The following is a 19,779-nucleotide window of genomic DNA, read 5'->3' on the forward strand; positions in this document are numbered from 1 at the left end:
ATTAGTCTTATAATAATGTCTACAGCACTCTCAATTTTATTCTACTAGATCTTCTTGAGTTAAGGTACTAAGGACTGCTTATAACTGAGCTTTTAAGTTTCATACTGTTTCTCCATTTAGCCTGAGTTATTGATGGGTCTTAGTTTTCACTTAGTAGATCGAAGTTCACATTTTATGTTAAAATATATAACACACAACAACTGACTTGTAGCTTTTCTTATTTTAACTCTTAAGGTGTTATATCAGTTATGTGCGTGCTCTGATACATCTGGCCCCACGATGAGGTACCTGAGAACCAGCCAGGATTTCTTATTTTCTCAGTTGCAACATTTACCTTTTTCTAACAAAGGTAGGACATTATTTTTCCTTATAACAAATTTGCAAAGTCTATGTTCAGTGATTTTATTTATATAACATTTGGGGGTAACAGTTACAGTATTTGTGGAATTCTGTTCTCATTTTGTTATTTTGCTGTTACTTTGGGTTGCTTTTGTAATTCGTGCTAGAGGAGACTGATGTTTGAGGTGCTACTACAAAATTATTTAAAAATAGTCTGTCAAAGATGGAATTTGATGCTTTTCCTAACAAATAAAATTTAAAATTGTGTTGAAGGATAAGGATTTACATAAGAAAATTCTGGAAATTGAGATTTTTTTAAGGGAAAATTGTTTTATAAAAATCTCTCGTGTTTGTTTCTTGTGTATATATTGAAACCAATTAAGTCTTGAAATGAAAAATAGAAAACTAGTTATTGTGGAAACTATTTCTAACTTACTTTATTGACCTGACCAACACAATTATTCCAGGCTACCTATGTATAGGATTCTACTTTATGTAGTTTTCTGATTGATCAGTTTTTAACAGTTTTCTGTTATGTTATTCATGTAATGTCTAGACAGTGTTGGTCTTTTGAGGTTCTTAAAGTTTACTTTATCAGCTTTATGTTTTGAGAAATCTAGGCTCACTGATTTCATAATAAATTTCTATCATTAGTAATTATCTGCTTCTAATTTACTTTTTAGAGTGATGGTGTGAAAGAATCTTGGGAATTATCTAATAGCAAAATTTTTTCACTTCATTTTCATAAGTGTATCTTATTTTTAGTCCTAAGATTTTGTTTACATAAAAAACTTTTTAAGAAACCCTCCCTTATACCTAAATTGAATGAAAAGTTAATGTTCCCTATTATGGCATCTATTTTTCAAAAATCGATCTAACTTTGCCCATTATTATTAGTGGTAGTAGTAGTTGGTGTGTTTTATATTTATGCTGTCACAATTTAGGATTTCAAAGCCAGGCATATTAAATTGATACTGGATTTAAAAACTTATATAAGTGATGCCCAACCCTAAATATATATTTGTTTGTTTCTGAAAAGGCTTTAATATGCACAGAGCGGGGATGGGGCTCAGTCCTTGATTGGGGCTCAGTCCTTGATGGAATTGAGAGCCCACTTGTCCTTGGAGACCTTGATCAGGTCCACAGCATTCATACAGGGTGAGGCCGTGCCCCTTGAATCAGGTCCCACGTGAACTTGCTGTGTTCTCTGAGGTGTGCTGGGCGGCAGCTGTGCCTCCCACGTGCTCATATTGTATGTTAAACCAAATGTCCTTGATTATCTTAAGAGCTATCGTAATGTTACGCAATTTAAATTTATTTTCATTTTTTAAAATGTATTTATGAAATAAAAATCAAAGTATGATAGGTTTTTACAGAGTACATATTTGAGAATTACCTGTTGTGGTTTTTTCCTGAAGTATTAAGTAGGATCTATATTAATGTCAAAATGTGACAGACTTGAGAATTCTGTAGATCTGTATGAAATTATCTTCATCATGGAAACTTGATTCTCTTTTATTCTTCATTTGCTTTTGCTCATCTTTATAGACATATACTAGCTCATTTTTTTCGCCTTTGGCATTTTTCCTTTTTAATGTTACAGATTTTGAGAAATTATCATGTGGCCAAGTTTCATAAGTTATTGCCTATGTTCCATGGGAGAAATATCTGATGAGTTAATGGAATTTAGGTCTGTTCTGATCTTGTGTTATTATTCTGGGAAACTAAATCTGTGTATGGAACTTCCAGAATATGAAATATCTATGTTGAACCAAATGTCATGGCTGATGAAGACTGCCTCAATAGAACTAAGGGTGACTTCTCTGAATCGTCAGCGGTCACATACCCAGAGGCTCCTGCACCTCTTACTGGATGACATGCCAGTGAAACCATACTCAGGTAAGCGTGCGAATGTTGGCGTTTGTTTCATTGTGCTGCTGACTGGTCTGGAGGAATGCAGGCACAACTTGGAACTTGTGCTTAGTATGGGATCGCAGGCCAAACAATTTCTTTCTGCCTTTCAAATGTTTTTCCTTAAAACACAAAATTCTTAAATCATCCCGTGATTGTCATTTTATTATTGTTTGAAGCATCCCCATTTTGCTATACTCATATACTCAAATATTCAGTAGAGTTTGTCACACAGAGCCAGCATGATCAAAGATATTTTAAATATGTATTAACATGCAAATTAAGCATAAGCTTTTCTGATCATCTCATTGGCATGATTGGGTCCTGCCTCTTTTGGAGTTCTGATTATCCCTTTTACAATTGTGAAGTGGATCCCATAGGAACAGAAAGAGTTAGATAAATGTTGTTTGTAAGTCCTCATCTTTGCATCTTAATTATTTATTTGCAAAGGGCTCTGTGACCTAGAAACAGTGACCTAGAAATAAAATACTTTGTGTGTTATGTCCAAATAAATTTTACAAGTGTGTTGTTCTTCTTCTGGTCTGTTATTATTGACGCTCCAACAGATGGTGAAGGAGGAATAGAAGATGAAAATAGGTCTGTCTCTGGGTTCCTTCACTTTGACACTGCTACAAAAGGTAAAGCCCTTTGAATCTGTGATAAATTTATAGATATACTGAATGGCTTAAAATTTCATGAGATAAGGACTGTGCTTGTACTTACAAATTTTTACCTGGTATAGAAAAACTATATAAAAGATAGCTTGTCATCCCCAAAACATTTTTTTATGACTAAGGTGAAAATAATTTTGCAAATGGAAGTTTTAGAAATAAAATTAAATTTAGATTTCAGTATAGCTTTCAGTTTATAGACTAACTTTCTTTCTGAACATAGCACTCACTATCTTTTGAGAGTGAGCTGAGTACGTATGGTTTTCTCTTCTCCTCACTGTCCCAAGTAAAACTAAACGACTTTTTATTATTTCTAGTACGTCGAAAAATTCTAAGTATTCTTGACTCAATTGACTTCAGTCAGGAGATCCCAGAGCCTTTGCAATTGGATTTCTTTGATCGGGCCCAGATTGAACAAGTTATTGCTAACTGTGAACACAAGAATTTACGGGGCCAGACAGTCTGCAATGTCAAGGTGAGGACTTCCTTAAAGTGTGTGCAGTATATCAGTTGGTTCAGACTGAGTCATCAGGCAAAAAGATAACCATTCAGCTATTGTTTTCTGATAGAGATACGGGTTTATTGGACTGTGGTTTCCAGTTTTCCAACAGCTAGGAAGTAAAACTGAGCAGGACACACGAACTTTACCTCTTTAAAAGGCCCCTCATCACCTTCCTCTTAGTAGTCGTGTTACCCAGCTATATGTATGGAATATTTTTAACTCTGTAATGCTCTACCAGGTTAATGGCCTCATTAAGAGAGAGAAGATATCAGGGCAGTTGCTGTAACTTACCCGCCACAGAGGCTCTTTGGTACCACTCTCTGGAATATGAGGCGTACCTAACATTTTTGACTAGAAACTGGACAGTGTGTCACTGTTAGATTATGTACTCGTATAAAAGCATCTGAAACATTTCCTTCTAGGGCAGTTTATAGTAATTGCTGGGGGTTATTAATCTACCAGTATCTGAAATGGTCTCGTTTTTCTCTCTTTTCCCACTTACATAGTTTCTTCATAGGGTTCTTGTAGCTGAAGTAAATGCCCTTCAGGGTATGGCAGCCATAGGACAGAGACCTCTACTATTGGAGGTAAGCCTACATACCCAAGCTATTGGGTATGTAGTTAGCCTTAATCTTATAATTACTGAAACTGCTTACATTGCCAGTTAGAAGATAAAACAATAAATTGACTTGTAAACTACTTAAAAATTAAACGTTAATGGAATCTTTCACTTTTGACTTTATGTAAAGCTTTTATAAACTGAACTGAAGTTAACGTCTGGATGCCAGAATAAATAACATCTTTTCTGCTAGGCTAGTTAAGGATTTGCAGCCTGTTCGTGTTGTGTGTTAGATTCCACTTCTTCCGTACCAATGAGGGAGGAGAGTCATTTGTCATCACAAAATGGGAGTTAGGGGTAAGAGGTCAGGTGGAAAGAACCACATACATGGAAACACAGCTAGCTAGGCCAAAGCAAGAGTCAAAGAAATAAAAGACACGTCAGGGAAACATGCTATTGAACTTGGGTTTTAGGCAACTCTAGTGCTCCAGAATAAGTAAAGTAGACATTGCAAGGAGAAAGAAGATGGGGTTAAAAAGCTCATTTCCACCCATACCACCTCTGCTTCCTGCTTTACACTTTTACACACACACACACACACACACACACACACACACACACACACGACCATGTATATTATAGCACTACTACTAACATGAAAAGTTACCGGCTGACTGGCATGCCTGTGAATGTTTCCAAAATATAAATGTTTTCAGATTAACTGACAATGTTAAAAATAGGAACCTGTTGGTAAAAGACATTGTTGGTCTATGTGTTAACGTTGTGATTCAATTTCTCTGGCTTTAGGAAATCAGCACTATCCTTCAGTATGTGGTAGAAAGAAACAAGTTGTTGCAGTGTCTTCATGCAAAACGGCATGTGCTAGAGTCCTGGAGGCAGCTGGTAGAAATTATACTGACAGCTTGTCCCCAGGACCTCATCCAGGCAGAGGACCGACAGCTGATTATCCGTGATATTTTACAAGATGTGCATGATAAGGTGACATACTTCCTAAATCACTTCATAATGCTGAACAGATATTGATGTAGCAGTGGAACATAGTTCACCAACCTCCTTTTTTCCCATTTTACATTAGGAGTAAAAAGAGTTGTACAATGCCCATGTCAGACTTTCCTTGCAAAAGGTGTTAATTCGGTACAGGAGTGGCTCTCCACCAGTGTGTATCAGAACTATCTAGGGAGCTTTGAAAAAATACACACAGACAGATATCACCCCAGATCTACTGAATGGGACCCTGGTGGTGAGGCCACTTATGTGACTTTCCAGGAAAAACTTCTCCAGGGCATTCTGATAGGAATCACTTCGGGTTCAGAACATGTCATATTGAAATTTCTCTCTCTGTACTGGCTTTTATTTTCTTTGACTAGCACAATTCTGTTCTTATATTCTTCGGGTAGTTGAAAAGCTAAACGTGTCTGAGATGTGTTAACAACTGTCGCCGAAAGCAGAGACCTCACTGATCCGTCTCTCTGCCTTAAGATACTGGATGACGCCGCCGCGCAGGAGTTAATGCCAGTGGTGGCGGGGGCCGTGTTCACGCTGACCGCGCACCTGAGCCAAGCCGTCCGCACAGAGCAGAAGCAGCCCTTAGCCCTGGGGCCCGCAGAGGCCCCGTACGCTTTCATGCTGGACAGTTACTTCTGCTCACCTCCCTCAGCACAGAACCCCGTGGTGGGCTTTGCTTCTATTGGAGATTCTTCGCTTCACATCATATTGAAGAAACTGTTAGACTTCATTTTGAAGACAGGTTTGTTTCATCTTCGTTTTCTATGCATTACAACTTGTGTGTTTGTTTTAAGTTTAATTCTAAAAAAGGCTTTTGCTGTGTGTCCTCAGGTGGTGGTTTCCAGCGAGTGAGGACACACCTGTATGGCTCTCTGCTTTATTACCTGCAGATCGCCCAGAGGCCAGACGAGCCGGATACCTTAGAAGCAGGTGGAGTTAGATATATTTCTAATCTCTTCTGGTTTTGGAGATTGCTTACTTTAAATTAAAAAAAAAATCACTTTTCCATCCTTTGTCTACGCAAAGCTGTAATAAATGAGTCTTTATGGAATCATAAAGTGTTTACTCTGAAGTTGAAGAATGTTTAGTTTTCTGAAATTATGAAGGTAGTACATGAGTACTGTCAAAACAAACCCTCAAATACTACTTGAGCTTAATTACTTCTGTAACTGCGTCTCTTGCCTCTGGTCCCACTGAACGATACGCTGTGTGTACACAGTGTGTACGCATCTTTCTTCTCTTTGCCATGTATCACAGTCCGTATGTAGCTAAATGTTAAAATGGCTGCCATTCCATAGTATGGAAGTAACCTGTATTTTCCCATTTGCCTTATTTATAGGCATTTAAAGTATTTCTAATTTTACTATCACAGAAAAGTTGCCCCAAATATCGTTTTGCCTGCTTATGTATTTTTCAAGAAGGATACTTCATCGTGGAATTTCCCTGTGAAAGAGCATGCACGTTTTTCTTTTAATAGATTCTGTCGAATGGCCCTCTGTCAGTGTAAACTCTCACTGATAGCGTACGTATGTCTTTTTGTACTAATGTGAGGTTTTTCATGAACAAATTGCAAGGAGTAGAATTTCTTGGTCAGAAGATTTGCATATTTAAGACATTGATAAGTGCTGCTTTCTAAAATGTAGTTAGCATTTTTAATTAAGAGTAACAATCTGCATTCTCTCGTCTCCAGATATGAAAAATATTTTTAGCAGTTCAACAGACCAACACATACTCTAAGCCAGTTATTTTGCTACTTTAAGAACTTGTCATAAGTACCTTCTGATAATGGGCTCCTTGTGCTCTTCTGAGAACCCTTATAAGTATTTGTTATTTTGTACATAGATTCTTGAAAACCACTCTGTGTGTAAGACCCAGATTATTTCATATTCTTTACTGGTTATATTTTTTTACATATCTTCCATAGAAGGTAGTGATAACCAAATGGTATATTTATAGAAATGTGCTACCCACTTAAATAATGCTCAAAAATGTTAAGGTCATTTAAAAATAAAAGACTAGTTCAGAGAGGCTTTTTAAACAAATAGCTTTTTTTTAAAGAGGTAGTAATGGGAATCCCACTCTCCCCTTGCCACCCCAACACAACTCCATTTTCCTGGCTAAAATTTTTAACGTAGTTGAATTGGCAAAATCTTCACTTAAGCACTAGGTGGAGCTCTACATCATGCTTTGTATAAATCATCAAGATGTGGTAAAGCAGTGTGACCATAAAAGAAAATTCTCCTTTGTTTTTAATTTTCAAGTGAACTACTTTTAGAGTAATTTCATCCTTTACTTTTTTCTTAGTATTAATTACTGCTTATTTTTAAATTAGAAATATTAAAGTTTTCTATTAGTTCTAAAGTTTTAAATTAGAAATATTGAATTTAATAAATATTTATTGGTCGTATACTTTTGTGCTAGACACTGTACCTACTTTCTGTTTATGAAAACTCTGAAGGTCTGCCTGCTTCAAAAGCTTGATAATGGACTATAAACCACAGTGTGGATTATCTTTATTTTCATGATTAAGCTTGCTTCGTTTTTACTCTCCATTCTGATCAGCTTATCTTGAGAACCTTTCCCCAATTTAAAAACTACTACTATGTAGTAGTCGGGGGAAAAGTTATAAGATAAGTTTCAGATGCAGATTATTGCTCTATGAAATGTATTTATGAAACTTTTCTAAAAGGTTATGTAAAATGTATGATCATATCTGTAGTTATCATTGTACATTTAAATTACTTTCATGATGGGTACGCCTTTTCTTTTTAGTAAGTATTTCAATTAAAAAGATAAAAGAATAAAAATACCTGATTTCTGGGGGAGCAGATTTTTGTCTACGTTGTTCCTGATCCTTTCTAGCTAAATTCTCAGAGATCTCAATAAAAGATAAACACAGAGGGATTAGCAGAATAATTACAGGACATTGGTTCTCCTGGAATTTCATAATTCATTTTGATTTCTTTACAAATAGTTTATCCTTTTCCTAGTAACAGTGTTACCTTAATGTACGTGCAGGGCATATGTGTGTTGTGTTCTTAAAGTTTACCTGCCCACACTCATGGATTGGTGGGTTTTTGTGTTCATGCAGTAATGCTAGGATGTTTTTGTTGTTGTGTGTGAGCTATAATTCCAGTTACCAAACTGCTTTTTACTGGAGTGTTTTAAATTTTTTTCTGTTGTAACTCTTAGCCAAGAAAACGATGTGGGAAAGGTTGACAGCCCCTGAAGATGTGTTTAGTAAACTACAGCGAGAAAACATAGCCATCATTGAGAGCTACGGTGCCGCCCTCATGGAAGTGGTCTGTCGAGACGCTTGCGATGGTCATGAGATTGGAAGGGTATGGTAGCTCCTCTTTGGTATTATAATTGAACAGATATTTTGACTTGTCATGGTATAAACTGAATTAACTTTTCAAATATATGTTACATATTGAGAATTAGTTTCTGCAATATATTTTAGTGAATTTGCTTATTTGCTATAATTTGGAATTTCTATTTTGTTTATTCATATATTTTGTTTAATTCTGATCAGAGTCTCCCCTAGTTCAGAATTTTCCCAAAAAGAATAATGGTTTTGCTGATTTTGAGGTTGGCCTGACACTGGTAGAAATAACAGAGATGCTGCAGATAACTTCTCACTAGTGGAAAATTCCATAGCGTTTGAATCATGTTTTCGAAAACTGCGGGAAACAGGATTTTAAGAAATAGGGTAAAACATCAACTGTGTAGTAAATTCTCAATTATGTTAAAATAAAAGTTTGTGTTTCTAATGCATAGAAGAAAGAGTGGGAGGCAATAGACAAAAATAGATTAATTGTGTTTATCAGACTTTGTGTTTTCTGTGTACTTTTCTGTTTTCTATAGTGAACATATAAAATTTTACAATTAATAACCAAAAAAGAAGCTCTTTTGAAAAATCCTTTTCCTCCAACAAGTCATGTTTAGATTCTGTTAAAATATTTAATGCTATTATTTTAATGTAATTAGGTTTTATACCAGAAATATTTTGGTAGCCGTCTCCATGTTTTAGACTTTGACTTCCCTCCCATCAGATGCTGGCGCTGGCCCTACTTGATCGGATCGTCTCCGTGGACAAGCAGCAGCAGTGGCTCCTGTACCTTTCCAACAGCGGCTATTTGAAGGTGCTTGTAGATAGCTTGGTGGAAGACGACCATACTTTGCAGAGTTTACTCACTCCACAACCTCCGCTTTTAAAAGCCCTCTATACTTATGAATCCAAAATGGTAAGGCTTTTTATATTCACATGAAGTCAGATCAACCACTCATTTCCTCTTGGGGGAGGGATAGATGTATTAAAGGACATCCACGTGGCCTACATTTTGAATATTTGTATCATGTAAGCTGTAATCATTCCAAGAAGTTTTAAATTTGGGGACATGTGCTAGAAATGAATCTTCTAAGCGTGCCAAAGTTGAATTGAATTGATCCTGAGAGGGTTAGTTGGGTTATGGGACTACTGCTTACTCAGGTGCTGCTTGGTGCTCTGTGAGGAGCGCAGGGAGCAAAGCTGTCATTCCACGACAAAATTCTGACAGTATTAGTGGCCTATTGAACATTCCCACGGAGATGTGCTGGTTCTAATTTACAGAATTTTCAGTACAGTCTGTAATTCACTATTTTCTTTCCTCCAAATCTATTTTAATTTCTGTTTCCTCCTGGTTAAAAATATCACAGTGTTACTATAATAGAAGCGCTAAAGTCTTAGATTATTCATTAATGCTTTTTTCCCTCTTTCATTCATTTATTCAACAAGTATGTATTAACTACATATCATACGGAAGGCGTGGCACTAGGTACTAGAGACACAGCTGGGAGCCAAACAGAGCCTTCCCTGCCCTCCAGACGCCCACCTGATAACAGAAGCTACAGTTCAGTTAAATAATTTGCGCGAGCCACTCTGTATGTGGCACTTCAGATATAGTGTGCCATTTAATCCTCAAAAAGTCCTATAAGAAAGGTGGTATAATGTGCCCCTTCTCTTTAGTGATGGTTCAAGATCAGAAATATGCCATGAGAGAGTCTCATTTCTATCTGAGGCCTTTGGATATGATTTCTGTCCTGATGATTTTGTTGTTGTTGTTGTTACTTAGGCATTTCTCACAAGAGTGGCTAAGATACAGCAGGGCGCATTAGAGCTGCTGAGGTCTGGGGTGATTATGAGACTGGCACAATGCCAAGTCTATGACATGCGCCCGGAAATGGACCCACAGGGGTAAGTGTCCATACAGATTGTTTTATTAGGTTCCCAGTAAAGGATTATTAAGGAAAAAAGAAATTCCACACATAATTTTGCCACTGGTTTATAATTCTCTTTCATCTTGATGATTTTTTTTTTTGGTCATACACTCCTGCCATTTACTAATAAAGGGGAGCTGCTAATAAGGGTAAACTGGGTAGGGACCTAAAAGCTTTCTATTTTAGAGCAGTAATATAAGAGGGAAATGGGAGAGCATTTGTTAGTATATGTTTTTCTTCCCAACTTTATTGTTTTGTTCAACAGAAATACATGTTTTCAGTTACAGTGGTCTTCTATTGTAATTATATTATAACTTGTTGTGGATTTCCTATTCCTGATGACTGGAATAGTATTTTATATTTTTCTCATTTTAACATTTTACCAACTGCTTACTAATTTGAAAGCCTCAAGTCAAATTATATATTTTTAAGATTTTTTTTGGAGGGGGGAGGGGAACAGGACTTTATTGGGGAACAATGTGTACTTCCAGGACGTTTTTCCAAGTCAAGTTGTTGTCCTTTCAGTCTTAGTTGTGGAGGGCGCAGCCCACCATCCCTTGTGGGAGTCGAACTGGCAACCTTGTGGTTGAGAGGACACCCTCCAACCAGCTCAGCTCAAGGTGCCCTGTTCAATTTTAGTTGCAGGGGGCGCTGCCCTCCATCCCTTGTGGGACTCGAGGAATTGAACTGGCAACCTTGTGGTTGAGAGCCCACTGGCCCATGTGGGAATAGAACCGGCAGCCTTCGGAATTAGGAGCATGGAGCTCTAATCACCTCAGCCACCGGGCCTGCCCAAGTCAAATTATTTTAAGTTTCAGGCTTTTGTTTTCAAGATTTCCCCTTTCAGTTCGAATAGATTTTTCTTTTTCTTTTGTTTGGTCCACATGGCTGCGACATTGTTAGGCAAACAACCTGCCCTTTAAGCAATAAATATCACTTAGGTCAGTTTTACTAATTTTCTTCAAATAATCCATTGTCAAATTGAGTACTTGAGTTTTTTAGGCTTGAACTATAGAACTGTTTTACCTCAGGAAGAAAAAAATTTTTACATTGCTTTCTAAAGTTTTAAACATGAGAGTTATTTTCACCTTGGGTGAAGAGGATTGAGTTAATTACATTCCTCAGTTCTTGGCATACATATTGCCATCACTGTCTGTGTAAAATCTTTTATTTCCTGTTATTTTCATATTCTACTTTCATTCCCTTCAAAAGACAACCATTTTCTTTTACTTAAAAATTTAAATGTAAACATTTACAATAAATAATAGTTTATCAGTACCATCCTCTGAGACCTAACCTTAAAAGTCAAGTGACTTGACAACATCATTTTAAATCTTGGTTGTTTTTTGTGTGTATATATATGTATGTATGTATGTATGTGTAATTTTTGGCTTTGGGTATAGAAGAGGAAAATTTGGGGAAAAACTTGCTTTTACTTATTTCTTACAGTCTCTATGGCCTAAGAGAAAATTTAAAGTAGAATAAATATGTTTAGGAAATTTCAAGCATTGTCTTTTCAAATTATGCAGATTAGTTTACTAAGATTTTTCAAACAAATAAGCCAATTTTTACTATTTATATGGGATGCAGAGTACTCGCGAGTAGCTTCACATCTTAATGAGCCAGCTGTGCTGGTTTGCCCTGGAGATGGTCAGGGATGTTAGAGTGTACCTAACCCTTGGACTTTGCTCTCTCCCTGTGTGGTGGGAATGAATGAAGCATGTTTGTCCTGAGAGACCCGCCAGTATTTATCCCGACTCCAGTGGACCGGTACCGTCAGATTCTCCTTCCAGCTCTCCGCTTGTGCCAGGTCATCCTCACGTCTAGTATGGCCCAGCACTTGCAGGCAGCAGGACAGGTAAGAGGAACCCTTAGGGTAGAAATCGCCTAGTGGCAAATTCTCATTTTACAAATGCGGAAACCCAAGGTGTAGAAAGCATAACTGAATTTACCTTAATTATACTGTTTGTGGCACGCCTGGGTATTGAAAACCGGCCCCTTGTACTTTGCTGGGAAGTTCATTGACCTGTCTTTGTATTCTTGTTCGAATGAAACACTGCTGCTAATTAATAGAATAGTAACTGATGGAAAGCAAAAGATCTAAATTTGTTCTTCTATAAAAGGAAGCAGTTATTGTGATAGGGAATAAGCTGGGTTCTAAAATGTAATTCAACCAGGTGTTTTATTGAGAGGAGGCTGACACTATGGTAGGCCTTGCAGAAAATGCAAAAGATAGGTAACGCCACATTTAGTTGTGCTATTTAGAGAATGAGGTAATTTAAATGAAGGAATTTTCTAATTAAGAAATTTTTTTTGGAGCACCAGAAATGAGCTTTATTTTCCCTTTTCAGTGAAACTTTCAGAAATACATGTTTCTTTGTTTCTTTAATAATGCAATATATACTTTAGCCCTTCCCTGATTAATTAGGCTTATCAGTATGAATCTTCAGTCTTTTATTGTATTGTTCTCTTATTGTGATATCCTCAGGAACTGTGACCTAATAATTTTGTCCGTTTTTCCTGCCATCAGTTCAGGCTGCTGTTTCTAACCAGGCACCTTATTTTATACTGCATTAGTCTAGGTGACATTCTTCCCCTTTCGTACGTGTCCTTTGAGTCAGTTCTTTAAAACTCAATGGCTTTCCTTGTCTTCTGCTTTATTAAGATTAAGATATTTGGAGGGGGGAGGGAGATGAGGGTTAGGGGGATCAAATATATAGTGATGGAAGGAGAACTGACTCTGGGTGGTGAACACACAATGGGATTTATAGATGATGTAATACAGAATTGTACACCTGAAATCTATTTAATTTCACTAACAATTGTCACCCCAATAAATTAGAAAACAACAAACAAACAAAAAAAATTTTCAGAAGGCAAAAAAAAAAAAAAGATTAAGATTTTTTTTAGTAGAGGTTGGCCATTGTGGTACAAGACGTTTGTCCTCTACTACCAGTCTTTTACTGACCATAGCAGAATCCCCTAAGGAGCTTCTTTAAAAAATATAGATTACTGAGTTTCATGTCCAGTAATTATGCCCAGGAATCTGTATTGAAAAATAAAAGAGGGCACAGTTCCTGAGTGATTAGATGTTTGGCTTGTTTTGGCTTAGTATTTGCGAAGGCTTTGTAATCAAGCCTAGGAGACATCATATGTGAAAATAATTAGAGTCCTCCATGATGGTACACTATGAAATGCCGAGGTAGAAGGGCAAAGTTTGAAGGTCAGGATTTTTATCTCATTTGTATTTACTGTATCAAAAGGAGAATTAAAAGCTTTTAGGTGATTTTTCCCGATGTCACGCTAGTCAGACTTTGATAGAGCAACTTGAATTCAGTAAGTCATTTTTATACCCACTTATTTTAAACTCATGTTCTAGTTCCATTTGGACAAAACTAAAAGAAATAAAATGGGGTTCAAGAAATCGTTTTCATACTATAGTTCTAAGTTATATTATACTCTTCTACTGTAGCTTGTAAATATATTAATTTTAAAACTTTGAAATAATCCCTTAGCTTTCTTAGAATTTTTGGTAAATGTTTGCTTCATGAAGAAATAAACTATGTAAGTGCACAAGATAATTGCTTAACTAGTAGTCTTCATTATATCGAATTACTTGCTTCAACGTTATTTAAAAGATGGATTATAAATTTATAATATAATTTTCTACTCTTCTGCCTCTGTTTCTTCCATGTCTCCTCCTTTTTCTCTGCTTAGGTGTTGCAGTTTCTCATTTCGCATTCTGACACCATACAAGCAATCCTGCGCTGTCAGGATATTAGTGCTGGTTCTTTGCAGGAATTGGCTCTGCTGACGGGAATTATAAGTAAAGCAGCACTTCCTGGTGAGTTGATTATGTTGAATGGACTCCTAATAAATCTTTACAGATTGACATACCTCTTAATAGATGAGCTTTTTTATTTTTATTTTTATTACTTTGCAGCTATATATGACTTACTTAAAACTGGTACTAACAGAGCTTGCTGCCTTTTTTAAGGTATTAAGTTTATATTTATAAAACTGATATGTGCTCATATAAAATATTCAAAGAGTTCAAGAAAATAATTAACACGCAAAATCCCACTACCTAGAAATTACCAAAAGTTACCATTTTGGTAAGTAGGTTCTCAGACGTTGTTCTGTTTGAACAATGCTCATATGTACATAAGAGAGAGAAACAGAGACACACAGAGGTAATTTGTAAGAATGGGATTACCTTTTACATGCAATTTTAGGAAATAACTGTTTAATTTTACATGAACTTAACAGATAAAAAACTTGAAGAGAAACTGAAAACATAGTTGAATTCCAGGCAAATATTTCTTCACTACAAGAGTACAAGAGATATTAGTTCTTAAAAATCACTATGATTAAGAAGAAAAAAAAGATTATGAAAAATAATTAAGATATTTTGGTCATTTAAAAATTTTTAATTTTTTTATTACATGTAAATTCTAGACAGTTAACTCCTGATGTGAAAGATGAAATGATGAATTCTTTTACACTTTCTCTTCTATCTTCAGATTGTTTGCTCATATTGTTTTTACTTTGTTAGAATTTTCGTAACATTTACATTTAGTCCTGGAACTATAACCTTCAGCTGTATAGTTTTGTTTATATAGTTTCATGGATTCACTGAAAAGCACCAATTCTTTTTTTTCCTCCCACGGTTTCACCATTTTTGAGTTCTTTCATTTTTTATTTATCTCTTGGTATTTTTAATTTGTATTGAGTTCCCCTCCCCCAAGAAAAAAATGTATTATAATCCCTGAATTCTCTAATGTTTATGAATGGTTAATGCTTGCCTTATTCTAGAATGACAGCATGGACAATTATACTTTTCTTTCCCTCAGACTTTGTAGTATTAATGATAATAACTCACATTTATTAAGCATTTATGTACCAAGTATTGTTTTAAAACACTTAGCATGTTAATTTATTTAATCCTCACAACTGTCTTATGAAGTAGAACTATTATTATCCACAGTTTACAATGAGGAAACCAAGGTACAGAGAGGTTAACTTGTCCAAAGTTACATAGACAATACAGGTAGCGTTTCCCAGGCATTAAGGCTTCTGAGCTTGTGCGCTTATCTACTAGGCAATACTCCCTCCATTGTCAGGTGCTATGGAGAAGTGTGAGGCCAACCCCTGATTCCACCCCTGTACCCCCAATTGTTTTCCTCTCTGGGTATCTCGGTGTTTGAGTCCTTTGTACTGAGAGAAGGAGAGTGTTTGGCAGGGCAGAACTTATTGAGGCGCTTGGAGCCTGTGCTCTTGTGAGGAGATCGCAGCCTCCACACCTCTCAGCCTTGGTATGTCTCAGTCCTGGGGATTGTGAAAATATACAGAAAGTTAGCATGTTTAGGACAAGTTTGGGTGGGTTCTCCTCAGCATGACTATAGTCATGGAAGAAAGAAATAAACCAATGGGGAGAATGGGGATTGTTGGAGGGCTCAATGGAAATAAAGGGAGTCCGTGGTACTGTAAGAACCTATCAGTTTGCTTTAGGAATCCAAACTGAGAAGTTGAATGGAAACGTGTATGTGCAAAGTGCTTTGTCTGAAGAAATAGAAAAAAAAAAAATCAAATGATATAATACCTAGAATAGGTAAAAGAAATGCATTTTATTTTTAGTGTTTCATATTTTAAACTCTTTCATGAGACATTAATTTACTGCTGAGTTTAGAAATTTTTAACTTTTTACGGCGGCTGTAGATAAAAAGTAGGTTTTTCTCAAAGACTTTAAAAAGTGCCTTTTAAAACCACTAGTCGAATCTAGATTTAGATTGCATAGGAATGGACATGCGCTTGTCAACAAAACTCCTTTGTGGCAGAATCAGTGCTCAGTCACATAAAGAATAGAAAATACTAGAACTGCTCTTTCTAGCTTTTTAATGTCTTTATTTTGTTGATTATAAAACTACATTTAAAAGCGTTCCAAATTTTATAGGTATATTAAGTGAACTTGATGTTGATGTAAATGAAGGATCTCTAATGGAACTACAGGGACATATTGGAAGATTCCAGGTAATTGGTTCCTAATTTCTTTAAAGAGCAGCTGTAAGACTTTAACAAAATACAACATTCCCCTCACTCATCCTTCCCAATCTGCTCCCTGAATTTGCGCAAATTCTTTCAACGTTTTTAACTGATTCTTTGATGTTTCTAAATACTGTGCTTTTATTGCTACTACTTGATTTTCCAATTTTAGGAACCATCTGTTGACTTTCCATGGAGGAAGATGAGAATTTAGATCTCTTTACTCCTTTTTGTCAACCGTAAAATATGTGTATTTCTCATAATACCTCCTCAAACTCAACATAATATATAATTTTGATAAGATTAGTGTTTGATGTTACACTTATTACTGTGTAAATGTCATTTTTGATTAAGCCATGGCCAATGCTTTTCTGTGTAACATTATGTTTTCCATATACTAAATAATTGTTTCTTTTTTTATTTGCTTGCTTTTTACGTACTTATTTCTAATTTATTCCCAAACTCGCCTCCACTTGTGTAATCTCCTATCAATATATTCAAACATCTTAGGTAGCTTATCAATTAGATATTTTATCACGTTCTCTCTGGGAGACTCCTGGCCTGCCTTGGTCATCTTTACTTTTTTATTAGCTGCAGAGTAATTATATTTATATGCTAGAATTTATATTCCATTATTTTTGATACAATAATTTTCGTAACCAATCTTCTTTTCATGAACTGTTTAACAATTTTCCAAAAGTAAATGCTGACATCAAGCATTTTGTGTACAAAATTTTAAACTATAGATTTTTAAATGGCAAGATAAGTTTATATTATAGTCTCCTTAATATGTTTTACCTTATCCAAACTTATTATTTAAACATCAGTTTTAAATAATATATATTTTTATCTATGTACATATATAGGTATATGTAGGGGTGTGTGTGTATGTGTATGTAATACCAATTATTAAAATACAAGTTTTTATCATCCACTTGCTACGGTATGTGTAGAACACTATACTAAGCACTTTAAGTATAATTCAGTATCTCAGGTAATCCTGGCAGTGGTCTTGTAAGTTTGGAATTGCTGTGATCACTCTAGAAATGTGAGCATGGAGGCTTGAGAAAGTTAAGGAATTTACTCAGTTTGTATAGGAACAAATCAGGTAACCTGCTTTTGGAACCCACATCTCTGATTCTAAGCCCAGGTAACCACTGCCAGTTTTTGAAGAACATTCTTTCCTTCTGAGAACCTTAGGAAACATTTTCAGATGAAAAGTAACAACATTTCTAGAGCAGATGACGTTTGCATCTTATCTGCCAAGGCTGCCTGTGTTTTCAACTCCTTTATTGAAGTCTTTCAAAGTGGCCGCAGGAGTAACGGCCTTTCAGTTTGAGCTTTTAGTAGACACAGTTATTGTGGATATGCTTGTTACAGATTGTCTATTTACCGTCTCATTTTGCTTGTCATTGTTTATCACCTTGTGTTTATTTAATGGGTGTCTACCAGGGAATTTTTTGGTGCGAGACAAAAAATACTTTAGCAGACACCTAGATTATAGTGGGGATTAACTGCTTTTAAAAATTGGTATTCTTTTAATGAGTCGAGCCTGTCAAGAAAATACATTTGTGAAACAATGGATTTTAATAGTGCTAACTTTAGTCGACTCAGTTGAAAGTAAGAAATCAGATGCTTTAAAAGAGTGAGTCCACTCCCCACTGAGTTTTTCTTTTTGATATCCCTCAAGAAAGAAAGGTCACAAATTTTAAACATCTCCAACTTGTTATAAACAAACTATCTTTGTCTTTCTTAGCGCCAATGCTTAGCGCTGCTGAGTCGCTTTGGTGGCTCCGACAGACTCCGTCAGTCTAAATTTCAAGATGATAATGTGGAGGGAGATAGAGTGAACAAGAAAGATGAGATGGAACTTGCTATGCAGCAGGTAAGAGGAGTGAGAGTTACGTACCTATCCTTTAAGATGCTTATGTTTTGGGAAATACTTGATGAAAATAACAGGGATTGGTAATTTTACAAACCGATTTATAACTTTGTTGTGATGTCTGCAGAGTGATCTGTTACTTTATTCTCCTTCAAATCCAGATTTCCATGATAGAAGGGCATTTGGGGAGCTAATACTTTTGTTACGACTATTCTTCCCTTGTAGATTTGTGCCAATGTTATGGAATATTGCCAGTCGCTTATGTTGCAGAGCTCCCCCGTCTTTCAGCATACTGTGTGTCTCTTTACCCCTAGCCTGTCAGAGACCATTAACAGAGATGGGCCCCGGCAAGGTAAGCTTCGTCACTTCTTTCTGTATTTGAGAAATTCACTTGCTATGATTATGACAAACTCTAGTTGGTTCCGATAAGACGTGTTTGTTTTTGTTTTTCTTTATGGGTAATAATGGGAAATGTTTTAAACAACTTGAAGAAGGAGCGGTGAGCGGGTACTATTGTTAGAATTGTGGATAGGCTGGGAAGCTCAAGAGAATAGAGAAATTCAAAATTTTCTGAGGATAAATCAGAGGAGTCTTGTGAGAGTATAAGTTTTGAATAGTACTTGAGACCCCAAAGAAAGGATCAAGGATTGGAGAGTAAGTCAGCTGGGTGAAAAATACGAAAATATAATAGCCCCATTCTTTCCAAACATATATTAGACTGTTTGATACTATATAATAGATCCCTGAGACTATTCATTTATTTTTCAATCTTTTTTCTCTGTTCTTTTCCTTGAAGAAAAATTACTTAACTCTTTGTGCCTCGGTTACCTTGTCTGTAAAATGGCAGTAATAAGCTTTCCTCCAGTGAATTATTGTAAGGATTAAATGTGTTAATATATGGAAAGTGCTTTAGGGACAGTGCCTCGCACATTTAGTAGCTACTTTATTTTCATTATTGCTATTGCTATTGTTATTATTTAGTATATTTACTGTTTCTTCTGATGCAGGGACCCTTTCCTGTTGCACTTCTACTGCCTATACTGCGTGATCTTTCCTATGAAATCTGTTTCTGTAGTCAAATTCCTTATGAACCCCCTCATCTGAAGTCTAAGTCTGATAGCTTCTGGATACTAACGTTTTCTAGACTGAGTATTTAGTGTGTGAGAACTTCTGAAACGCTTCAGTGTACTCTGAGCATTAGACCATCCTTTTTGTGGCCATCTTCCTTCCGGGGTAGATGTCACATAAATGTTATCTGAGGACAAGGGTACACAGTTTCAGTAGCAGAAGACTCTGTATAGGTGACCTGTATCGTAAAGACATGTCACATCTTCCCTGAAAACTGGAACAGGAAACCAGGCAGATCAGATGCGTCTAGGCTATTCTGTTTGGTGGTGACATCTACTGGTAGACTATGCTCTCTCTCCTCGTTCCGCATGCAGATTGATGAGATCTGACTTTGGAGCAAAGTTAAGGGAGGTGGTATGAAGGAGAGATCATGGCACTTCAGTGCTCATGGCAGTCAGGGCCGTTAAACGAGTGTCTCCACATTGAACTTGAAATTGCTGAGGTATTTCTCAAGAAATCC

At 36.2% G+C, this 19,779-nt stretch overlaps 1 protein-coding gene across 3 annotated transcripts in view; it reads left to right on the forward strand.

Moving 5' to 3' along the window:
• NUP205 (nucleoporin 205) overlaps positions 1-19,779 on the forward strand; it is a 79,022-nt gene that overhangs the window by 33,123 nt on the left and 26,120 nt on the right. For all 3 annotated transcript variants that reach the window (XM_081038683.1, XM_081038684.1, XM_081038685.1), the window contains exons 23-38: positions 235-349; positions 2,089-2,238; positions 2,817-2,888; positions 3,239-3,396; positions 3,930-4,010; positions 4,790-4,981; positions 5,483-5,750; positions 5,840-5,938; positions 8,201-8,349; positions 9,064-9,255; positions 10,123-10,244; positions 11,987-12,125; positions 13,985-14,111; positions 16,221-16,297; positions 18,066-18,194; positions 18,417-18,543. In XM_081038683.1, the coding sequence (XP_080894809.1) occupies positions 235-349; positions 2,089-2,238; positions 2,817-2,888; positions 3,239-3,396; positions 3,930-4,010; positions 4,790-4,981; positions 5,483-5,750; positions 5,840-5,938; positions 8,201-8,349; positions 9,064-9,255; positions 10,123-10,244; positions 11,987-12,125; positions 13,985-14,111; positions 16,221-16,297; positions 18,066-18,194; positions 18,417-18,543 (2,197 nt within the window). The remainder of the gene's footprint in view (positions 1-234; positions 350-2,088; positions 2,239-2,816; positions 2,889-3,238; positions 3,397-3,929; positions 4,011-4,789; positions 4,982-5,482; positions 5,751-5,839; positions 5,939-8,200; positions 8,350-9,063; positions 9,256-10,122; positions 10,245-11,986; positions 12,126-13,984; positions 14,112-16,220; positions 16,298-18,065; positions 18,195-18,416; positions 18,544-19,779) is intronic.

This window comes from Rhinolophus hipposideros (assembly GCF_964194185.1).
Source record: "Rhinolophus hipposideros genome assembly, chromosome: 25".
NCBI classification, from domain to species: domain Eukaryota; kingdom Metazoa; phylum Chordata; class Mammalia; order Chiroptera; family Rhinolophidae; genus Rhinolophus; species Rhinolophus hipposideros.